Here is a 20,934-nt window from a genome sequence, read left to right on the forward strand (position 1 = left end):
CTTTGATAGATGTTTGAATATGGTTTACATTAACAAAAAAGTGTGTTATGATCGATTAAATCCGCTGATACGTCATTGTGCCTGCTAAACACAACGCTGAGTGGAGTGGAGTACCGCTCCAAGATGGCCGCCCTAAATCTCGTCAGCGACAATAGGCGAGAGCGGTCCATGAGGCGTCTATCCTTATATTATGTCTATGGATACAGTTGTGAATCTTGCAAGGCAGGTTGGAGGAGATGCTTTAACAGGGCCGTGCAGAGACCACTAAAGGGGCAGGTGCTCAACAACAAAAAAAGGGCACATCTAACCGCCTTCAAGGACAGAATATTAACAAAGCCTCTCAGCTTTCAGAGTTAAATAAACAATGGTAAATTACAAAATTGTGAGATATACAATCAAAGCCAACGAACATCTCTATATAGAGCATAACACTATCCATATGCAAGATATTCTATTAGTAATTTCTTTCTGCAGGTCTACTTTGTTATAGGAAAGTATTGCAATATTCAAACCCACAATTTAGCATGATATGTAAATCAGAGCTGGTGGTTTAGCTCTGATTTACATATTTTGTCTTTACAGAATTACACTATTAAAAATATAAACAAGGGCACAATGCAACCTTTTAGTGGACTGTAATCTATAAAAAAAAGAGCTACACTTGCAGTGGAGATGAAGATGGTCCATTCAGGAAAGCAGAGCTGCATTCAACTGTAACGTGGAACTGCAGAAAAAAAACAAACAAAAGCAAATATTGAATTGTTAATGCATGCCACCATGAGAAAAGCCTACTCAGTTTTGCTTAAAAAAAAATAAATAAAATCACACATTTTTGATTCATGATTATTATTAGTTTTTTTTTTTTTTTTGCAAAACAAACTTATTTGTTCTTGTCAGAAATCTTTTCTTGCTATTCTAAGTTTTTGTTTGCGACTCAAAGTTTTGGTTGGTGATTCTCACATGATGTCGTGACCAGGGCCTAAAATCAAAACAAAAGATTTCTGATGTGTGCAAATAAATATTAATGTTTGGTAAACATTAGTCATTTAATTAAAAAAGTCTTTTAAACAAAACTGTATTTTTTATAGAATAATTGGGAGAGAAAAAATTAACTTAATACTCTGCAAACCAGACCCTAAATGTTCTTAAAGTCTGGATTGAGGTTTTTCCCCCTTCATTAATGACACACTTTTATTACACACATTATATCTATTATGGTAATTCATGGTGAGTTATTTTTAATTCCAATTGAATATCCTTGTTGGACTTTTATTTAAGTGTTATTCTCCTTCCAGATACATTTACCTAACGCTGGAATACATGAAATGTACATTATGCAGCAAAGGAAATTAGAAGACATATATCCATTATGGAGACGATCGGTTTTGGACGGGCGATGTGCCCCTATTGCATAAGCAATACTAAAGAATGACTGCTATCATGGAGCTTACCACAGGGACCGCGTTTCATTGGCTATTGCCCATTTCACGTCACTGCGCAGCTACCACGTACGTGACCGTCTCACAAACACAAGCTACAGTAGTAAACACATGCTAAAGTGGACTAGCAGACCGGGAGAAAGTTTTTGCGTCAGGACTCAAATAAGAATGGTTCTCCACTGTCAGTGGGGAATCTGTACAGGCGATGTCAGGTATCCTGATCGTATTTGTGGAACTAAAATTCACATATTTCCAAAGTCTGAAACGGAATGCCTTGCTTGGATCAAAGCTTGTGCACGACCGCATTTGCAGCTCAACCGTCGTAGGATCAATAAGACAGACATATTGTAATAATTTTGAAGTTTGAAATATATTAAGGAGGCCTATGTGTGAACACTGACCACCAATTCTGAAAAAAAACAAAGTCAATAATAAACACATCCATTATGAAAACCTTTTAGCCAAGTACAACATAATGGCAGTACCGAAACTACTTCTACACCCTGAAGCCTGTCTGTTACACAGTCTTACGTTAGCTGAACAGATCAATATGCAATGTGTACCGTATCTGACATACATTAAATATTTTATTTTACCTGAAAAGGCTTTTTACTAAACTGTAATCGTGTTAGCCACGCTGGCACCGAGTACAGTGTGTCAGGCCTAGGGACACTCAAACATTTGCCAACAACAGAAATCACTGATTTCAAAAGTAACCCTCAAAACCATGAATCCCCGACTTACCCAGCTTTGCAAGAACAATAGGCATCAGTGATCTTGTCCACAGCTACGCTAATCGACTCAGAAGTACTCTGCAGTCAGTCGAAATGAAAGACGCCATCTTTACACATAGAAACTAAGCTCCGCGAGACTTTGTTTGTGAGACATGCAGCCACGTGGGACTTTTGGGGGCGTTTCTGGGCGGAGTTAGTAAGGTCCATTAAAGATACAGGGGAGAAGCTTTTTAGTTATCTTGCTTTGCTAGCAAAGTCGTTAGCTAGCAGCTAGCTAATAGCACAACAACAACCACCTAATGTCTGTATGATAAAAATACTGAATCGATAGATAAGAACAGTTTTTCCTTACCTGAGTGTCTCCTCCCGTTCAGTAGTTCTTCAGAGCAAGCCAGACGCAGAGGCCTGTCAGTGCCTGTTGTATTTCATTAGCTCTCTGCCTAAACAGCTACTTCGTGCTGAAGCAGAAACTATACTTCAACGTTTTCCGTCATCTGACAAGTAGCAAGACTACTCCACTTTATTCACCAAAAACGTTTTTTTAAATATATAATTCACCAAAAACTGTTCTGTAATCTGGAACGTTCGCTCCGTAGAGCTCCAGTTAGCCGCCTTATCTCAATGCGCGAGAGGCAACTGCGTCATGCGTCACGGGCAAAAGGTCAAAGGTAACAAGGTGACCGGAAGGCTTATGTTGTACAAAAAAAAAAAATAAATAAAATAATTTTAGTACATGTTATTATGTGTCAGAAGAGGGCTTTGAAAATAATAATACCACAAAAAAAAAAAAAAAGAAAAAGAATTGACCAAAAGGGCACTTCGGGCCAGGGGAAGCACCCTGGCCCGAAGCACGTGCCTGCGCTTTAATGACACGACTCCGGATGACGTTCATGCCGTGATTGATGCACACGCACATCCGCTGACCTGAAAACGGGTTTTGTTCTTTGGTTTCAATATACAGTATTTAATTATGCTCTGTAATAGTTGTAAAAAATAAAAGGTAACTGCTTCGCGGATTTCACTTATTGCGGGTTATTTTCGGAACGCAACTCCTGCGAAAAATGAGGTGTCACGGTACTATCATTTTTTCCTATTTTGAACGTCATATCGTCAATTTCATTTATTCAGACAATTATAGTCCCTAAAAACAAGAAACAGAACAAGAATAAATGTTTTTATAATCATCCATTGCCATACAAACTATTGATTCTACAAACTAGATAAGAATGTCACTGAGCTTTGAAAATGATTGGTCAAAGTGTGAATCAGGCTGTTTACAGAGTCTGTTAACCTACACATACATTTGTACATAACATTTCAAATTAAAGTAGCACAAGTTGGTACATTGGTATTTACAAACCAATGTAAATCATACATTGTCATTTTTGCACATTTTGAACGCCATACTATACAGACATTTTTTATTTTTTCAACATTTCAGAGTCATACTATAAAATTTTTAGGTCATATTATACTATTTTAATCAGGAGAGACACACAGAAAAAGCAATAGTTGGAAAGTTTTCTTTGCCTTGAAGTTCTTTGGCGCTCAGACCCCAGCAGAAGACCTGCATGCTGAGAATTGCTGCAAGCTTGCATGAACAGCTCTGGGCGAGGCTCAGGGTCGTCTCTCCCTCTTTGCCCCCCAGGGCCTGGACAGTGGAGTTGGAGTGAAGTTTGGAGATGGAGGATCCTCGGAGGACAATGGTGGAGGTGGAGAGGAGGTGGGTCGAAGCACAGCTGGTGGATCCGTAGATGTTGGGCCTCATTAAGTGGTTCTTCAGTGATGATTGGCTGAAGCAGAGTGACGACTTGCATCTGATTGGCTGAGGTGGAGGCACGGCAAATGGATGATGCAGGTAGGCGTAAATTCATTTTTTCCCCCCATTTTGAACATCATACAATACTACGAGTCATTTTTTCCCAAAAAATTTTCAGCCATATTATACGAAGTCATCTTTTCTAAACAACTTTTTCCAGGCATTTTATTTGCAGCAAATTAAACAATTCAATATCTAGTCATATCTTTCACTGCTGTGCTCTGGTTTTACGCCACAATTCTTACAGCTGAAGTTTTCCAAAGCAGATTAGATTTAAGCATTTTCCGTCTTTTTATAATAATAATAAAAAAAAAAGAGAATAGGCTGAAGGCACAGGTGACCGCAAGTTCATCTGGCAATGATGAAAATCTTTATTGTCCCATATCAGCATCTGTAGTTGGTCTATGGCACAATAAATATTGCGGTGATATGCCCCGTGACACTGATGTGCACAAACTGGAGTCCAAATTTCCTATCATGGGGATGAATGCAGTTTAAAGGGTTCACTCTGAAGCAGGCAGAGGCTCCTGCTCATTTCATCAGCTTAGGCTGTTCAGGATGAAGGCTTCACACACCGAGCTGTCACTCACCACATGGTAAAAGTGATGGATCTTCATTGGTGATGAAAACATCCGCCGTACATCTCCAATGCAAATGAACTATCTGCCTCGTTCCAAGTGAACATAAACGCACAGATGTATGTTTTACCCTTGATGTCGGTTTCGGCAGGGTGACCTTGAAGATGCAGCAGAGATGCAAAACCCAGAGCTTTTGATGTCCGTTAAGGAAGCGCTGTGTGTCTCATTTTGTGGATATGGTTTCCAGAAGCTTTAAATGGTGGTTTGTGGACACAAACTTGGGAGTCGATGTCTGATTTAAAAAGCCAGAGGAAGTCTACTAACAGCTGTAATTTCATGTAGCATCCATTTAGACATCAGGAATTGTTAAATGTTTATGAGCACTTCGTTCCGACATCCACCGGGTTTCATTTAGAAAAATAATGTCAAAGATGGGGAAATGTTTTTCAAAAGCCACACTTTTTAAACTCGACTGTAAAAGTTTTGTACTAAAGTTGATGGGCTTTTTAATGAACATGCGCTTGGAACTCAGCAGAGGACCTGATATTGAAATGCAATCTTAATCAGAAATGTTTTCACAAAAAAATAATTTAAATCATCACGTCTAGCCGCCAACTACCCATAGTCAGAGTTGTTTCTGCTCTGCAGATGAGCAAATGCTTTAAAAAGTGACTTCATACATACTTATGACTAAATGCAGTTAGATTTAAAAACAAAACAAAACAGGATATTAGTACTTTGCTTTTTTTTTATTCCGTAGATTTTTAATAGAATGCAAAGATTCATTACCTGGAAACAAGTTCAAACACTGTATCTGATATGGCATGGAGACAGAAAGAGCAGAGACTGCCAGAGACGGGATCATCACCATCAGTATTAGAATGTAAACTTTTACAGAAAGGAGAGATGATGCAATGCCACATGAAGGCATCTATATTTACTGGTCAGAAAAAGTGAGTCAGTGAATAAACGACAAAACACTCCCCACAAAAACATCTGCAAAAGTGTCACAGAAATATACACTGAAGACAAAAAATAAATTCATCCTTTTTTCCTCATCCGTGTGGCTTCACTTGCACTGCTTTTCTAAAATAAAGGAATTTACACCTTTCAACATAATCACACATTTTATTAGGGAAGCATTTGCTAAGGAGAAAAATTAATCCTTTACCTTAAAAAAAACAAAAAAACAACCGTTCCATTCTAGAGAAAGATAAAGCTGGGGTTGGGGTTGAACCTCACGTTTGAAGAGCATGATTGGCTGAAACACATACTTAATATCATTCGCACAGGAAATTTGCTGACAAGATAACATGGCAAATAACAGATTGGCAACAGTGCAGATTGCTCTAGCTTGCAGGGGCTGATTAGGAAATAGAGGATAAATGGAAAGTAATTATATCACGAAATTTTTAAGCATCACTGAAGGAGCAAGCTGGAGAAAAAGAAATGATAAAAAATTATGCTCGAGTGGAAGAGAAGCCAGACAGAAGGGATGAAATGCCTAAAAGGAGGAAGAGTGAGTCCATGCTTGTCGTTTGGGTTAATCTTCTCGTCAAATGCATCGCTTCCTGTCCGTGTCGGTCTTTGGAATGGCGTTAACTGGATGGTTGCTTTAGTTTATTCTCATCTCCTTAACGGCGGTATCCGAACTCGTCTGCGTCGTCTGCGCGGAAATCTCCGTAGCGCCAAATGTTAAGCTGATAAGAAAAAGGCTTTAATCAACCACAGTGGGAGAAACAACCAGACATATATTACACTTAATTCCTGCAAAGCTGCGAGGGGCTGCCTGCGTCGCCGTCTCCCTTTTTTTTTTCCTCCCAACACCACTCAGTCTATTACTTCTCCTGTTCCATTACCCAGACAGTGCATCGCCTCATAAACCGCCACATGCATCCTTTAAATGTCGCAGTTACCACAAAGTGGCTGCAAAAGTGTGCAGAGTTATGCAAATGTTATAAAACTGTCCCATCTCTTTGTTTGAATGCATAACTGTGTCTGTGTAGGATGTTATTTTTTTTATATATTTTTTTGTTCTCAGGCATGTGCACTCAGCTGTTAACGCTGTGATTCATAGCTAATTAGCAACTGTGCTAATTAGCGCTACTTATTAGGGATGAATGAAATTGAATGAAGCCATTTTCCATTTCTCACACTGCTGCCTGTTTTTGTGCTCCTCCCTGACATCCTGAAAACACGGCAGCGGCTCGGATGTGAATCAAGCTCACCGTTACAGTCACATGACGGTCTTTTCGTGGGAACGCGCCAGAGAACCACAGGGTAAATAATAGAGCACAGGAGCAATGTATTGTTTAAGAACTGCAGCAGTAATGGCTGATAGTTTCTGTCAAGCTTGTTCTATCTAGTTGACGCTATTATGGAAAGATTGCCTCACAAGAATGATACATTTACTTTTTATTTACACAGGTTATGTTGATTTATCACCTAAAATCCACAAGAAAACTTTCACTTTGTTGTAACATAACATTTTCAGAGAAGTGGTATAAATACTTTTTGCAAGACACTCCTCGCTGGAAGCGAGGAAATAAAAGATATCATCACTGATAGATTATTGTTCCATCAACAAGGAGGAAGTGAGGAACTGAAAAAAAAAATTAAAAGCTACTTACCCTGGCACTCTTGGCAGATTCTTGGCTGTTCAGGTACTCTGTCACCTACGGAAGAAAGAGATGAGCTGTTAGCAATACAACACAACCACGTCACGTCTGCCTCTTTTTTTTTTTTTTTAAGGATTACAGTGAACCGATGCATCATTTCCACCAGCTCTTCAAGTGGAGACATTTCCTTCCAAGCATGCAGGGAGATTTCTGAGTTTCTCGTTGAAAGCTCAAATTTCTGAGAGGAAGGATACATGCTCACTCTCCATGTAACAGAGGTTGCAAAGAGCAGCGTGTTCTCTGAAGATCAACAGGACCGAGGTAACACACTAGACGCAGCCTGGTTATGTCACTACAGGGAGTGTGGGAAGCGTGGCAGAGATTTTTTGACGTCACACGATGGCTCACTTTTTAGGGTCATTGCTTCCTCCCGCTGCGTGCGGCGCATCACTTTGCTCTTTGTGCAACAACTTCAACCATCAAAGTCAACTGAGATGAGAGCCTTCCTTAAATCCTCCTGCCGCTCGAGCCTTGGGCCAACACCTCGTCAGTTTGGAGTAGCGATTTATAATCAAGTGCAGTAGCAGGCCGCCATAAGGGAGCCACAAGCTAAAAAGGAGCAGAGGGCCCAAATGTGATGTTGATTTTACTGTACAGTGGTGGGGGGGAAAAAAGAAAACATTCCATGCTGTTTTTCTTAAATGAAGGTCAAACTCTTACACTGGTGAAGTCATGGAGTCACTCTTCTAAATTCTATGTAGTTTTAAACATTGTCACAATGATGCAATCTCATCTCAAGGTGGTTTTCCAGAGGCCAGGCGCTAAATATGTTTTGTTTAAAAATTAAAGATGAAAATGGATGGATGGATTTTTGGAAGTGAGATGCTGAAAGGTTTGTCTTTTTTGAAGAATTATTACAGTAAGGGGAAAAAAAAAGATTTACTGAGTACACAGAATATGTAAGAGTTAGAGGAGGAATGAAGGCCAATGTGCAAAACGTGGAGCATATTGACTGCTTCTGCTAGAACAGCCATTTAGCCTCTTTGAATGAACCAGTGATGAGTAATAGGACACAGGGTCGGGGCGGGGGCAGAAGAGGATGGAGTGAGCGCATATTTGTTTAGGTGGATAAGAGGAAGTATGGACCTTGGAGAGTTTGAGTGGCAAGCCCTCACAGTGAAGGTGTCCTTCACCATGTCCAATATCAGACCACATTATGTACAGGATCTGAACAAACTCCAACAAAAAGTAACACCGAGTCACTTTTCCGTCACTTCGGCGGATAACGTCCACGTGGCAGATGAAGGATTTGGGCCTTTTTCTGGGTCAACACGGCGGAAATCGGCTGCAAAAAGGAGGAACACGGAATCAAATTCCACTCGCAGCAAAAGACGAAACCATGTCACAGATTCAATTGTGCGCCGCTTTTTGTAGCTGATTACAGCAGCAGACGAGCTGGCGTGCGCTCAAGCGCCAAAACAAGCATGCCAGATGTTAAAACAGTCGAGTGGGATGGGGATGGATAGGACTCTGGAGTTTAATTGCTTAGCTAGCTTGTGCACATAGGTTGATTAGATATCTGCGCTGCACACGGCACGGCCAAGATAACAGACCTACAGCTGGATCGTGCGGCGGCTCTGAATGTGTGCGTGTGGGTGTGTGAGTGGGGAGGAAAGTGCTGTGCCTGCACAAGGCATCCATCAAAGCCAACTAAGGCAAGAGATTTTTTGGAAGGCGGACGAGTATGGCGCGTTAGTCCCACCAGGCAGATGTCACCATATGGAGGACCCCACCAATGATATTTAACACACACACACGCACACAAAAAGGCAGTAGATGCCATTCGGGCTCTGTAGGGGGGGCTGTCGGAGTTCACATCATGTTTCACGGTCTTCCAAAAGCAGCATTTAAAACTTAGGTGGAGGACAGTTGCGTGTCTGAAACCAAGGCAATAAATTCCAGAGAAAATAAAAGCACAAGAAACGTGCATCTTTCAACAAGATGCATTCAGTTTTTTTTTTTTCAAAACTAATTATAAGTCTCCATGTAAATGCAAAAATATTTCGCAACAGATGCAAAGTCAAGAGCACTACAAGACAATATGCAAAGATGAAATGTTGCCGTACTGAAAGTTTCACTCGTCTGGTGGGGAGGGCGCCTTTATCAGCTCCACCCTCATCTTTCACCGTTCTGCACACTTCAGTTCAGTGAACACAGCAGCCAATCAGTTGAACTCTAGATTTTCCCGTTTTTTTTGTTTTTTTTTTTTGGTTAAACAGTGCCGCGTATCAGGCGCCGGATCCGTCTTTCACTGCTCTTCTATGGACTCCAGTGGGGAAGGCATAATGGCTCATTTATGACTCAAATGCATGCAAAAACCCACCCGGCGTGGCGAAGACAAGGAATTTTTCTCATTTGGGAAACAACTGTGGCATGAAATACGCAGGAAGGAAGGCAAATGCAAGATGACGGCAGTGAAGTGTGATCCTGAATTTGGTTAAAAAATGTTTCAGCAAAGCAAGGAAGACAGTAGTAATTAGGAGAACCTAAAGATGGTTAGTTTTCAGATGAAGCGCAGTTTTCGAGAGATAAATATTGATCATAGGGAAGGGAGCTGAAGAGAGAGAAAAAAATGCAGTAATTGTGAAGAGCTTGGGTAGGAGAGAGCAGCTGGTAGTGGTGTTTGTCTGGATGACCCAACAGAGCTCCCATATGCCAGACAGATGCCAGTATGATGAGTGGAGACCATAGACAGTTTGGCTAAAGATGTAACTGCATGTTCAAGAAAGCCCCCTAAAGAGTTTAATTATTTTTTTTAAACCACAAAACTGCACGTTTCACAGTTTTTAACCCATCACTTCCTATTTACCTGCACTACCTTGAGCTGATCTCATTGTCAGATACAAGGAAAACATAGTTCCACAAATACCACAAGTCAGTTTGAGTGGATTCAGGTAACTGACATTAGAATAAATGAGAGACGTGTGTGTGTGTGTGTGTGTGTGTGTGTGTGTATGTGTGCTGGTGTGAGGGCTTTTGGTGAGCTGAACGACAGGTGGTGCGGGCCCGGCGCTTTGGCACCGCTTGGTTTTTCTGACTGGCTGTGAATCTGAAAGAGCGAGCGGAGCGCTGGCCCTCGTGCCATGTCCAGGTGGTGTTCTGGTGAACGTGGTGTGAAAGTGATGGACGTAAGGATGAGCTAATGCTGCACGTCTTTAGCAGGTTGAGTCCTTCTGGTGCGGAGGTAAGCTGCCGCTTTATTTATCGATTTTAAAGCTGGCGAAGGAAAACTTGAGTTTGGATAAAGTGCACAGAAAAAGCTGATTATTAAAGGTTTGTTTACGTACTTCTTGACTTAAGTCACTCAAGTGAAAAGGGGGAAATAAGGTCCTTAATGTATGCTGTCAACTTTGCCTTAGTTGACATTTATTTACCTTTTCTGTTCTTTTTTTGTCTTTGTTGCTCAATCACAACTTTAATAGGGTAAAGACATAATTTTCTCCTTTTTTTTCCATAACTGGAGGGAAAACACTGAAATCAGATTCCACACCCCGTTTTGTTCTCTCATGCAATCTCAGACCCTCTCTGTCTGCACAGAGAGCAGAAACACTGCACTAAACAGTCATCATCAGAGCATGCACTGGAACATAACGGCTTTTATGTTTGTAGCCCACACTGTTTCAAGTTGAGAGTACTTGGCAGAGAGACGGTCCTAAGAGACGTCTCTCGTTCAACATGCCCATGCATGAATACTGCATGGCAAGCAGAGAAGAGGCCAGGCTTTTTTTGGGGGGGTGGGACTCAGGGGGTAAGGGGATAAAAGGGGGTCTCTTCAGACTTGTCATCTTACAAGTGGTTTGATGGAGAGGAGCTCGTCTTGTAAGCATCATAGCTAGCCAGAGAAAGAACTCTCCAAGGCCTGTCATGGCTGAGTGGGACGAGGGAATCCCAAAGTGAACATCAACATGCTGAATGGGAAGCAGGCTCACCATACCTCGCCATCATCAATGAGGCTGACCACAATAACTGCTAAATACCTCTTAACGATTCTGGTCAGCAGAGGAATTTGTCACCGTGTGGCTTATGTGCATCACTACGGTTTGGATCAAGTTACTGGGTGGCTATAACCAGTCTAACCAAGGTTTGATTGACTCTGGTTCTGGGTTTAGTGATGTCCAGTCTTAATTCAGCCAAAGGATATTGTTGATTTCTAAATGGTCGATCCTACAGGTCCCAGCTAACCTGCTCCTGATGGTTTCTCTTCTCTTAGCAATAAGCATCATAATACATGTGCTGAGCCAGCAAATGGCAACAAATCATCTTTTAAGTTGCTCTCAAACATCAGCATGATCATGTCAGTGGAGCTAGCATGTCCTGTAGGGAAAGTACTTTCAAACGACGGTGTTGTGTTAGTCTTGTTGGCTAAAGAGGGTCACAGATGTTTTGTTCACTAAGTTAGAAGAGTTTCAAACTTGGGGGAGATGGTGAATGTCTGTTATTAGAGCACTGCTGTTGGATGAAACGCGTCAATGTGAACAGTCATTATCGATGTGGATGCCTTGAATAATTCTTTTTCTTACCATCTATTTTGATAGTAGCGATTAGCTTGACACACCTGGTGGCAGTCTTAAGATATTCAACAATTTTATTAGAAAAATTTTAAAGTATTTTGATACTAGAAACAAAGGGAGACAAGTGCACATTCATATTTGTGAGGGTCAGTGCCACTGATCTGAGGCTGGCTGGGATTTCTTCCTGTCGCCTGCTGGTTAGCCTCCCTTCCAGCATGGCTGTCGGAGAAGATCAGACACTTTGGTGGGAACTAACATGACAAGCCCACCAGCATGGGGTTCATACAGTTAAGAGGTCACACTCATGTAACACAACAGATGCATATACTGTCCAACTCTCTCCCAAAGGCACCTTGTAATCAAAGGAGATTACAGTTTTGTTCCAATTTGAATCCTTGAATATGCATTTTCTTTTCCAGATAAAACAACAACAAAAAATGACAACATCTTGGTTCTCAGAAGTCTGGAAATGACGGTGGGCAGACATTTATATGCATTCATCATGGAAGATGGACTACAGTCTGTGGAGATGCGTGCCAGCTCGGGCCTCAGATCAGCGGTAGGAGGAAGACGTGAAACCTGGCTCGACTGTGTGTAGAGTCAATAATGACGGAGTACAAACTGCCCGTTTAAGACCCCATCTGCAATATTTCTTGTAAAATAGATATTGAGCCTTTAGTGGGGAGAATACCTGCTGGCACACAGCCGTAGAGCACAATGAGAGTGAAACCGTAGTTAAAAAGTGAAGATGGCAACTTGAGAAATCCTTTGGGTGAAGTTTCCAAAAAATGGTTAGGAACCACTTATGGACTTTTAAACTTAGTCAGAATGTGATCAAAATCTATAGACATAAATGTTTGTTGTTTTTCCGTTTCACTTTGAATTTGCAGATTTAGTGAATTTAAATGCTATTTTATTTCTTGTCTAGCTAATAGTCTCACCTGTCAACTTTTAACATTTGTTAACACGGCGGACTGTCCTAGCATGCTACCACTTGGTTTAGCAAGTTTTACTTTTTCCACTGAAGAATGAGACAAGCATAAAACCCACAATATATGAATGAGAAAAACCTGGACTAAACTATTCTACACTTCACTATATTTCCATTTCTTTGATTTGTGGCAGTAAAAAAAAAAAGAAAAAGATTCTTAAAAATACTTAAACATAGTCTTATCTCTAATGTACCACCACTCTGTCATTAATTTTAATCCAATAATTTTTTTCTGTACTTCATTAAAACATGTGTCATAACTATGAGGGCCAGTCTGCTAATGAGCAACATCTGGGCTACATGAAAAGAAGATTGCCCAACAGGAATAAATTTGCAGCGGTGCATCTTGAGTAAAGAAGCGCCACGTTTCCATGCAGCACACAATCAGTGTCCTTTAGCTGTTCTTTGCAGTGGATTCCATGATACAAAGCCTCCTTTGCAGTATAGTATATGTGCCAAAGTGCAGAATAGTGCTTTGATAAATGGAACGAGCCATCCCTGGAGGCGTGAGCCTCCTCACACTTATTTCCTGTATGGATTCCCCACATCCAGCCACACAGCTCAATCTTCAGCTACACTCACAAACTCCATTAACACAATTACCCCGCTGTGCCATTAGCTACAGTGGGGGTTCTAACTGTGAACTTTAAAACAAACCACATGAGGCAGTGTGTGTGTGCAAAAAAAGAAGAAGAAAAAAAAAATGCATAAATAACAAAAATCTTCTTTGCATCTTAAGCTTCTCACAACTTTTCAAGTTGCCTAAAGCGTTTTGCAACTTCAGAGAGCGCTGCTCAACGTTTATACATGAAAAGAAGGACCTCCGTATGAACGCAGCAACAATATAGGCAGAGAAAATTAAAAAAAAACAAACTATATTTCCCAAGGGGCTTCCTGGGTAATTAAAGATTCCTCGACTCATCTGTCACTCTCACACTTAAAAAGCTACCTCACAGCTGTTTTCCCCACAGTCTACCTTCTGCTGACACACACCGGCACACAACCTCTCACTAAAGGTCTGACACAGGTGTTCAGATACATGAGCTTAGCCTGTAAACGCCGCTGCTATATCTTAATCTGGTCCTAAGGGACAGTTTAGAGATGAGGCCTGAATCGATACTGCAGAAGAAGTGGTGATTTATAATAATTGCGCCAGCGGAGAAGTGACAAACGCATCCGTATTTGTAATTGACTTGTGATTAGTAAAGTGGAGATTATTAGCTTGTAACGCTAATGGAATTTGCGGGGCTAGCACCAGTGTCAGTTAGCCGAGGCGACTGGACGAGACAGTCGGCACCGAGTGGCCTGCCACAGTTTGAATCAGTCATGTCGCTGGCAGCTGCTGACAGAAAACACTGGTGAAAAGCAGCCGAGCACAACAGATAGTGCTGCTAACCACACAGCCATCTTCCACTTGAGCTGCCATGACAGACTCATTACGTCTCGGACAAAGAAATATCAGGTCCGGGTGCAGATTTCTGCGCGCTGGTCAAAAATAGATGCTGCGGGCGCTTTCTGTGTAACCAATCAGGCAGAAAGAAAAATACATTTCAGGTCTATTTCTAATTCTGTTGAGCCCGGTATGCCTTTCTTTTTTCTCTCTCTCTCTCTCTTTCCACTGAGCAAATACGCCGTTCATGTCTTGCACCTCTGCCTTTGCTTTAAATAGTAAAGGAGGCATTATGACATTATCAGCAGGAGTCTCACAGGGACAACATCAGCTGATGCAAGCTGCAAATAATCACACAACATTTTAAATCGGAGCTCATTATCAGGCTGCTGCCAGGTCTGATCTGAGCAGCTCTCCACTCTAATTCCTGGGGATTATTACTCATCATGACATAGCACTGAAAGACAAAATGCAAATTAGAGCGCGCAAAAGCCAAACAAGCTTCCCACCAAATGCTGTGCAGATCACTTGTCGTTGCTCCGCTTAGATAAAATGAATACCGAGGGTTATTAACAAATAATAAAAATAGGGAAAACAGTCAGGGGAGACTGGTAGGATTTTTTTTTTAACTGATGATAAAAGCGGTAAAAAGAAGCACCAGAGGATAACCCCCCAATGCAAGAATAAGCAAAGTAATTAAGAAGCGAGTGATAAAAAGATACAAGTTCTAGGAAACAAACAAAACGAGATCAAATTGATGAAGACAATACTGCGTCTTACACGCACACTTTTCGCCAAATTACAAACTTTATTTTATGACAGATGAAAAAGTAGATGATAACCTTCAACACTGTCCAGTCAGAGAATAGCCTTCCCACACCATAATGCTGCCGCCACCATGTTCTACAGTGGGCATGGAGATTTCAAGGTGATGTGCAGATTAGTAAGGCTCTCACATTACAAACATTATGTCAACGGTCACAACATGGCAACATCTGGCAGAGCTCAAGGTGCGTCAGTGCTAAAATTAAAAAGGCAGAATTTGACAAATGTATGAGGAACAGAATTTAGAGGGATGGATAAAAGAAGAGGGAAGTGTATTAGTGAGTCCGTGTGGCACGATGCCATTGTTTTAAGAGTTTATAGAGCCAGGATCATTTAAGAGAAGCTCAGCTTATCTGCTCTGCCTGAGGAGGGGGAACGTATTAGGGGCCGTTAGAGAGGGGGACTAAATGTTTGTACACAGAGAATCAATCAACATGGCAAACATTCATCATCTCTGGTTTGCCTTAAGTATTAACTTTTTTTTTTAATACTCCACAGCAGTTGTTTTAACTTCATTGTAATAAATTCAATTAGCTTTTTGCATCTACACCTAAGTTTCCCATTATAGGAAAATCAATGCCCACTTAATTACATAATTGTCAGAAATTATACTGGAGGAAGAAGAAGAAGAAGAAGAAGAAGAAAAAAAAAAAGTCTTCCACCAACTCAAGAATAGCAGTTGCCATCGGGGGCAATCAGACCAAATGACATGGTTGACACTGCTCTAAATCTGGCTGCCTGAGGCAACTATTACTGAGCTGGTGAGCTTTGCTAACAGCTCATTTATGACACCAACATGCTGATTACATGTACCCGTGGCCGACACTTTTATATGGCAGCCACCTCACCTGGCAATCTACAAAGTACAGCAGAACTCCACCCTGAGGGGCTGTTGAAACAAAAACAAACATTGGTGCAGAAATTAAAAAAAATAAAAAAAAGTCCCCCAGATCTATATCTGAATTACAACAACATTACCAAACTTGATTTTGGAGCATTAAATCTGCCTAAGTGGATACAGTGTGCTAATATTACATTATCTTGGTCATAATTTTTGCTCGTCATCCGGTTCCCCTTTGTCTAATTCCACTTACTTCCCCAATAATCTGTTGCAGGCATTAAATCATAATGCACGTCCCATTCTGGGTAAAAATGCTAAACAGCAGCTGTCCATATGGTGTGCATCATGAGCATCTACTAAAGTACAGCTTAAGGTGGAATGCACTTGAAAAAGAAATAAACTCCAAATGGATGAAAATCCCCTCCCTGCTGTCTCCCTCTTGGGACAAAGCCACCCTCAAAGACTGGTGTTAACCTTCAGTGCACTTATGACTGACTATTAATGGCTGCTCAAGTGCCAATGAACATTACAGCCCATCTGTTATATAATGCTTTAGAACTTGAGTACAGATTACAGTGACCATGTTCCAATCCCCATCACTGGATAAAGAACAGACAAACAGGATGAGATGGGGAAGGACAAAAGTCACTTTTACATGTGGGGCTGATTGAGTGGAAGAGGAGGAGGGGTGTGAACGAGGACGTGGAAGACGGCGTTGCCACACTGTAGCGCCGAAGGCTAAACGAGATGAAAAATGAGGCACGGATCCAGGTGGCGGCAAAAGGTTATATCTTAAAACATTTTTTGGCTGTTGCTCCTGCAGGACAGTATTTTTTGTTGTCTCACCAGCAGCAGGAGTCGTGGCACCCATGAATCTCTAAGCCGGCGTGCACCTTGTAAACAAATGACTCCACACAAACACAAGCACTGTAGATCAAAGATGCAACCATTTACTAAAGCAGCAGGGAGAACTGTAAATTCAGCCGGCTGACGCTGTGAACAATAGCTCATCTAAACCGTTTCATCACTTGCTTACATATTTATCTTTTCGGGACACATTTAAAAAAAAAAAAAAAAGCAGAACAGGTGTGGAATATGTCTTAACAGCTGACTTTAACATGGGGTTCATTCAGACCAGCCCTGTTTTAGCCTGCTTTGTAATTGAGCTCGTCTTTGTTTGCCTAGAAAGTCCAGTTCGATCGGGGAGGAGGGAATGCGCAATAGAACCCTGACGGAGACCAAAACAAACCAACTCCGGTACATTGAATGCCCATGTGAAGGCCAAGCAGACCAGAGACCGCTCCAAAAGCAGGAAGTAAACTCTCCCGCAGGGCATCCTGGTTGAATACAATCAAAACAGATTCATGAGACAAGAGCTAGAGGGAGGAACGGCTCGCAGACTTCTAGCAAAGACAAGAGAAATCCTACAACTGCTAAAATCTGATGTCTTTCTAATTTTTGTTGACATTTCACAAAGAAGGAAGTTGCGCTTTGTTATGTTTCCTTCAGTGGCTCTTGGTGCAGCGCCACCGCAGGCGAGGAGGTGAACAGGTTTTTCAAAAGGTTAGCTTTGTTTGACAGTGCGGTGGGAAAACGTAACAACTGTTGCGATTTTGGTTCCCAACTGAACCGAGTCTACCAGACTACCAGGCGATGAGAAACAAAATAACAAAATAAATTATAAAAAAGAAAGTACGACTTGGATAGCGTCTAAAAAGTAGTCTGATCTCCCTTCTGCTCATTGTTCAAAGTAGGATTAAATGGAAGATCTCAATGATACTCAGAACCGCGACTCAGATTATGTGTGGAATTACCTTCAGGAGACGCTGTAGAGCTTCACTTTAACACAAACTTGTAAGCACTTTGGCAACACTGCTGCTTGTTAAGCTTCCTTCAGATCAAAATATCAAGCTGTAGCCAGCAAGGAGGGGGCAAATGGAGAAACAGCTGTTGCATACTAAACAGGAACCATTAGATCCTACAAAACCTAAATCTGTGTGCAGTCTATAAGCCTATTAGTGGAATAGCTAGGAGGGTTTAATCACTGTCATTCGTCTGTAGGGTCCATTATGCCAAGACTGAATTATGGTCACTCACTCCACTGTGGAGGTCGGAAGTCGAAATACTCTCACAATGCACACTCTGAGGTGGGAGGTGAAACTTCACGGACAAGTGGGCTCTTAACAACTTTAGGCTTTGATCACCGGACCTCGTTGTTGTTTAGTTAACCTTTCCACTTTATGGAAACATCCAACTGTTTCTTTGTGCATTTGATTTTCATATAAAAGACAGTGATTAATATTAGGGCTGTGTAGGAGCAGTACGTGTTGCAGCAGGAATCCATATCTCCCATTTACTTTATCTTTGATGTACAGAGCAGCTTTGAGTCTGCAGGAGGAATTAGCATAACGAGTGAAAAGTAAATGAGCAAAGCTTCACCGTTTGGCAAAATGACATTGTAGCGGAGCTTAAATGTACACTGATTCAGTCACAATCTTACATGCAGTTATAATAGGCAGAAGTGCCATTAATCTTGAGCTGTTAATGATTTTTACATTCCGGGGTTGCATTATTACAAAGAATTTCAATGGCCTAGTTCAAAATAAGAATAAGGAAAACAGAGGAGTCGGTGTGAGGTCTTTAAAATTTAACAATCCTCCCAGTAATTCTGGTGCATCAGGGAAATGAGGAGGACCAGCTCCAAATTCTTCACTTTCACATAAATGGACACCTAGGAGGGTAACGCTAGGACACAATGAGGTGTTCTGACAGGACAATGACCCTAAACTGATTAAAGAATGGATGGTTCAAATAGCACTTCAGGAATGAAGACCCGGAAATTTATGGGCTGGGCCGTTGCCAGCAAACCAACCCATTTAAATTAGCTCCACCGTTTTTGATATTAGAAGTAGTTAAACATTCAGCCAAAATGATGTCAGAAGCTTCTAGATGGCTACAAAATGATTGTGGTTTCCCTGGAACTTGCTAAAAAATTTGAAGGGGAGTTTGTATAAATTGAAGCTTATTTGTCTCCAAATATCACATAGAAGTTGCTTGTAATGCAGTCATTCCACCATGAACAAAATAAATAAATTAAAAATAATCAAAGTCCAAAATCAATAAGACAAGAGCATTTAAAATTCTGACCGAAACCGTTACATTTAGAGATCATTTTGAGCATACATAAAAATGTATTGCGTACGAAGTAAATATCAATTGTTGTATATAAAAAAAAAAGAGCGAGAGCACAAACAAACTGACCTCAGAGGAGAGGAGTCACATTTCTCTAACAGGATCAGTGGATTGGAAGATCATGTAATGAAGAGAGTTTTTTTTTTACCCAATCTGGCATGTGACTACAAATGATGTATTCAAATATGAAAATACACAGACAAATCACGGCCGTCGCCTCCTTTATGTCCGACTCTGATTGGAATCCGCAGCGGTTTGTAAACAACAGGGAGGGAAGGGAAAGAAAAACATGGTCTGGAAAAAGAATAAACCAAAGGGTCCATCGTTGCAGGCATCCTCTCCATCATGTTGTCGCGCAATGCTATAAACAATTCGAACCTGTCCGTCGCAAATACAAGCACTTTTACTTTGACGTGTTTAACTGCTCCGCTATATTACAAACTGCAGCAGCTGTTAAGGAGATGCCGGTCATGGCGCTCTCGCTCAATACCATTCTGACTGCAAGGACTTTGGTGTCCATCAATATTTCACACCCAAACAAGAAACAGAAAAGGCACTTAAAATAATACACATAAAAGAGCCAAAATGAGCACAAACGTTGAAATATCAGTCCGTGCAGCGTCTCGCACCCCTGCCTGTGGACTGCTCTTCTCAGTCAGCTACAGCAACCGAAGGAATCGCCGAGATCGTTTTAACGCTCCACTCACCATTTTCTGCAGGTGCTTCTCCTTGCGGACGTCCACCATGACCAAGCCCTCTTTGACCAGGCCCAGGCCCACGTCGTCCTTGGTGTCCCCAAACTGTATTGTGACGTGTGGGCAGGTGGCCCCCGAGTACTCCACGTTCAGCAGGCATTGGCTGTTCTGGATGTCCCGCACCACACAGTCCACCACATCAGCACGGGCGTCGTCCTGGAGAAGGCAGGGGAACAATCAAGCAGTTCAGACGAGGTTTGTTTTCGATGGGCAACGCTTTTTCGGACGTTCATTTTGAAGAACATAAAACTTGAGTGTGAATTTACAGCAGATACTTCAACACATGTCTGGACAAAAAGCTAAGTGGGTAGACGAACAGATGGTTGGATTGATGGTCGGTTAAATCACAGGTGAAAATAGATGAGAAGACCATGGATAAGGGAATAAAGTGTGCAAATACAAATATGTTCCTGGAAAATGCTCAAAACAAAATCTATAATTTTCTAGACTGCAAAGGAACACTGGGATGTCAAATATCAACTTGGGTTAAAAAGAGGGGGAAAAAACAAAACCCAGACTGCACAAAATTTTTTTTTTTTTTTTGCGAGGAATTGCAAAGGAAGTCAGCGGCCAGGCTACACTGGTGCAGGACGTCTTTTCAAAGCTGTCCTCTTCTCCCTTAAACTTTTCAACTCTTAAAATCCAGCAATTAAATGAACATATGGAGAAGACGATAGTGACACAGCTGCAGCACAAATCTTCACCTCATGTCCACCAGCAGACGGGGTGAAAATGAAACTAAGAGTTGGCACCTTCAAAAAAAAAAAGAAGAAGAAAAAAAAAGAAGATGGCATAAAAAGAAAAAAAAAAACAGTCCCTCTCCCCTTCCAAACAAAAAACAAACAAACAAAAAAATCAGCTCCTGGCCATTAACCATCCCTCCCCTACACCATCCATCTCTTCGCTACCCTTCTTTCTCGCCCTGGTCTTGTCTCCATGGTAACCCCCTTCCAGCTAGCCACCCTTGGGCATCTGCGCGTCTGGTGTATGTGTGAGTGAGCGAGTGTGGGCAGGGAGGCTTATTCGAGGAACAAAACTAGAAGGGCCTTTTTTGTCCCCTTGTCTCCCCCCCGGTCAACTTGTCACAGTCGCCGTGGGGACGCTCGGGGCGAGGGGGAGACGACTGCTGCTGATGAAGAATGGAGTAATGCTTATGAAAAGACAATAGAAAATTCATAAGG

The 20,934-nt window shown here is 41.5% G+C and overlaps 1 protein-coding gene across 1 annotated transcript in view; it reads right to left on the bottom strand.

Annotated features, from left to right (window-relative positions):
• Window positions 1-5,300: 5,300 nt before the first annotated feature.
• snd1 (staphylococcal nuclease and tudor domain containing 1) overlaps window positions 5,301-20,934 on the bottom strand; it is a 167,892-nt gene continuing 152,258 nt past the window's right edge. The window contains exons 22-24 of the mRNA XM_007564010.2: window positions 19,706-19,909; window positions 7,201-7,245; window positions 5,301-6,270 (exon numbers count right to left, since the gene is read on the bottom strand). Of these exons, the coding sequence (XP_007564072.1) occupies window positions 6,205-6,270; window positions 7,201-7,245; window positions 19,706-19,909 (315 nt within the window). The 3' untranslated portion in view covers window positions 5,301-6,204. The remainder of the gene's footprint in view (window positions 6,271-7,200; window positions 7,246-19,705; window positions 19,910-20,934) is intronic.

This window comes from Poecilia formosa, unplaced genomic scaffold, assembly GCF_000485575.1.
Source record: "Poecilia formosa unplaced genomic scaffold, Poecilia_formosa-5.1.2 Scaffold154, whole genome shotgun sequence".
Classification (NCBI taxonomy): domain Eukaryota; kingdom Metazoa; phylum Chordata; class Actinopteri; order Cyprinodontiformes; family Poeciliidae; genus Poecilia; species Poecilia formosa.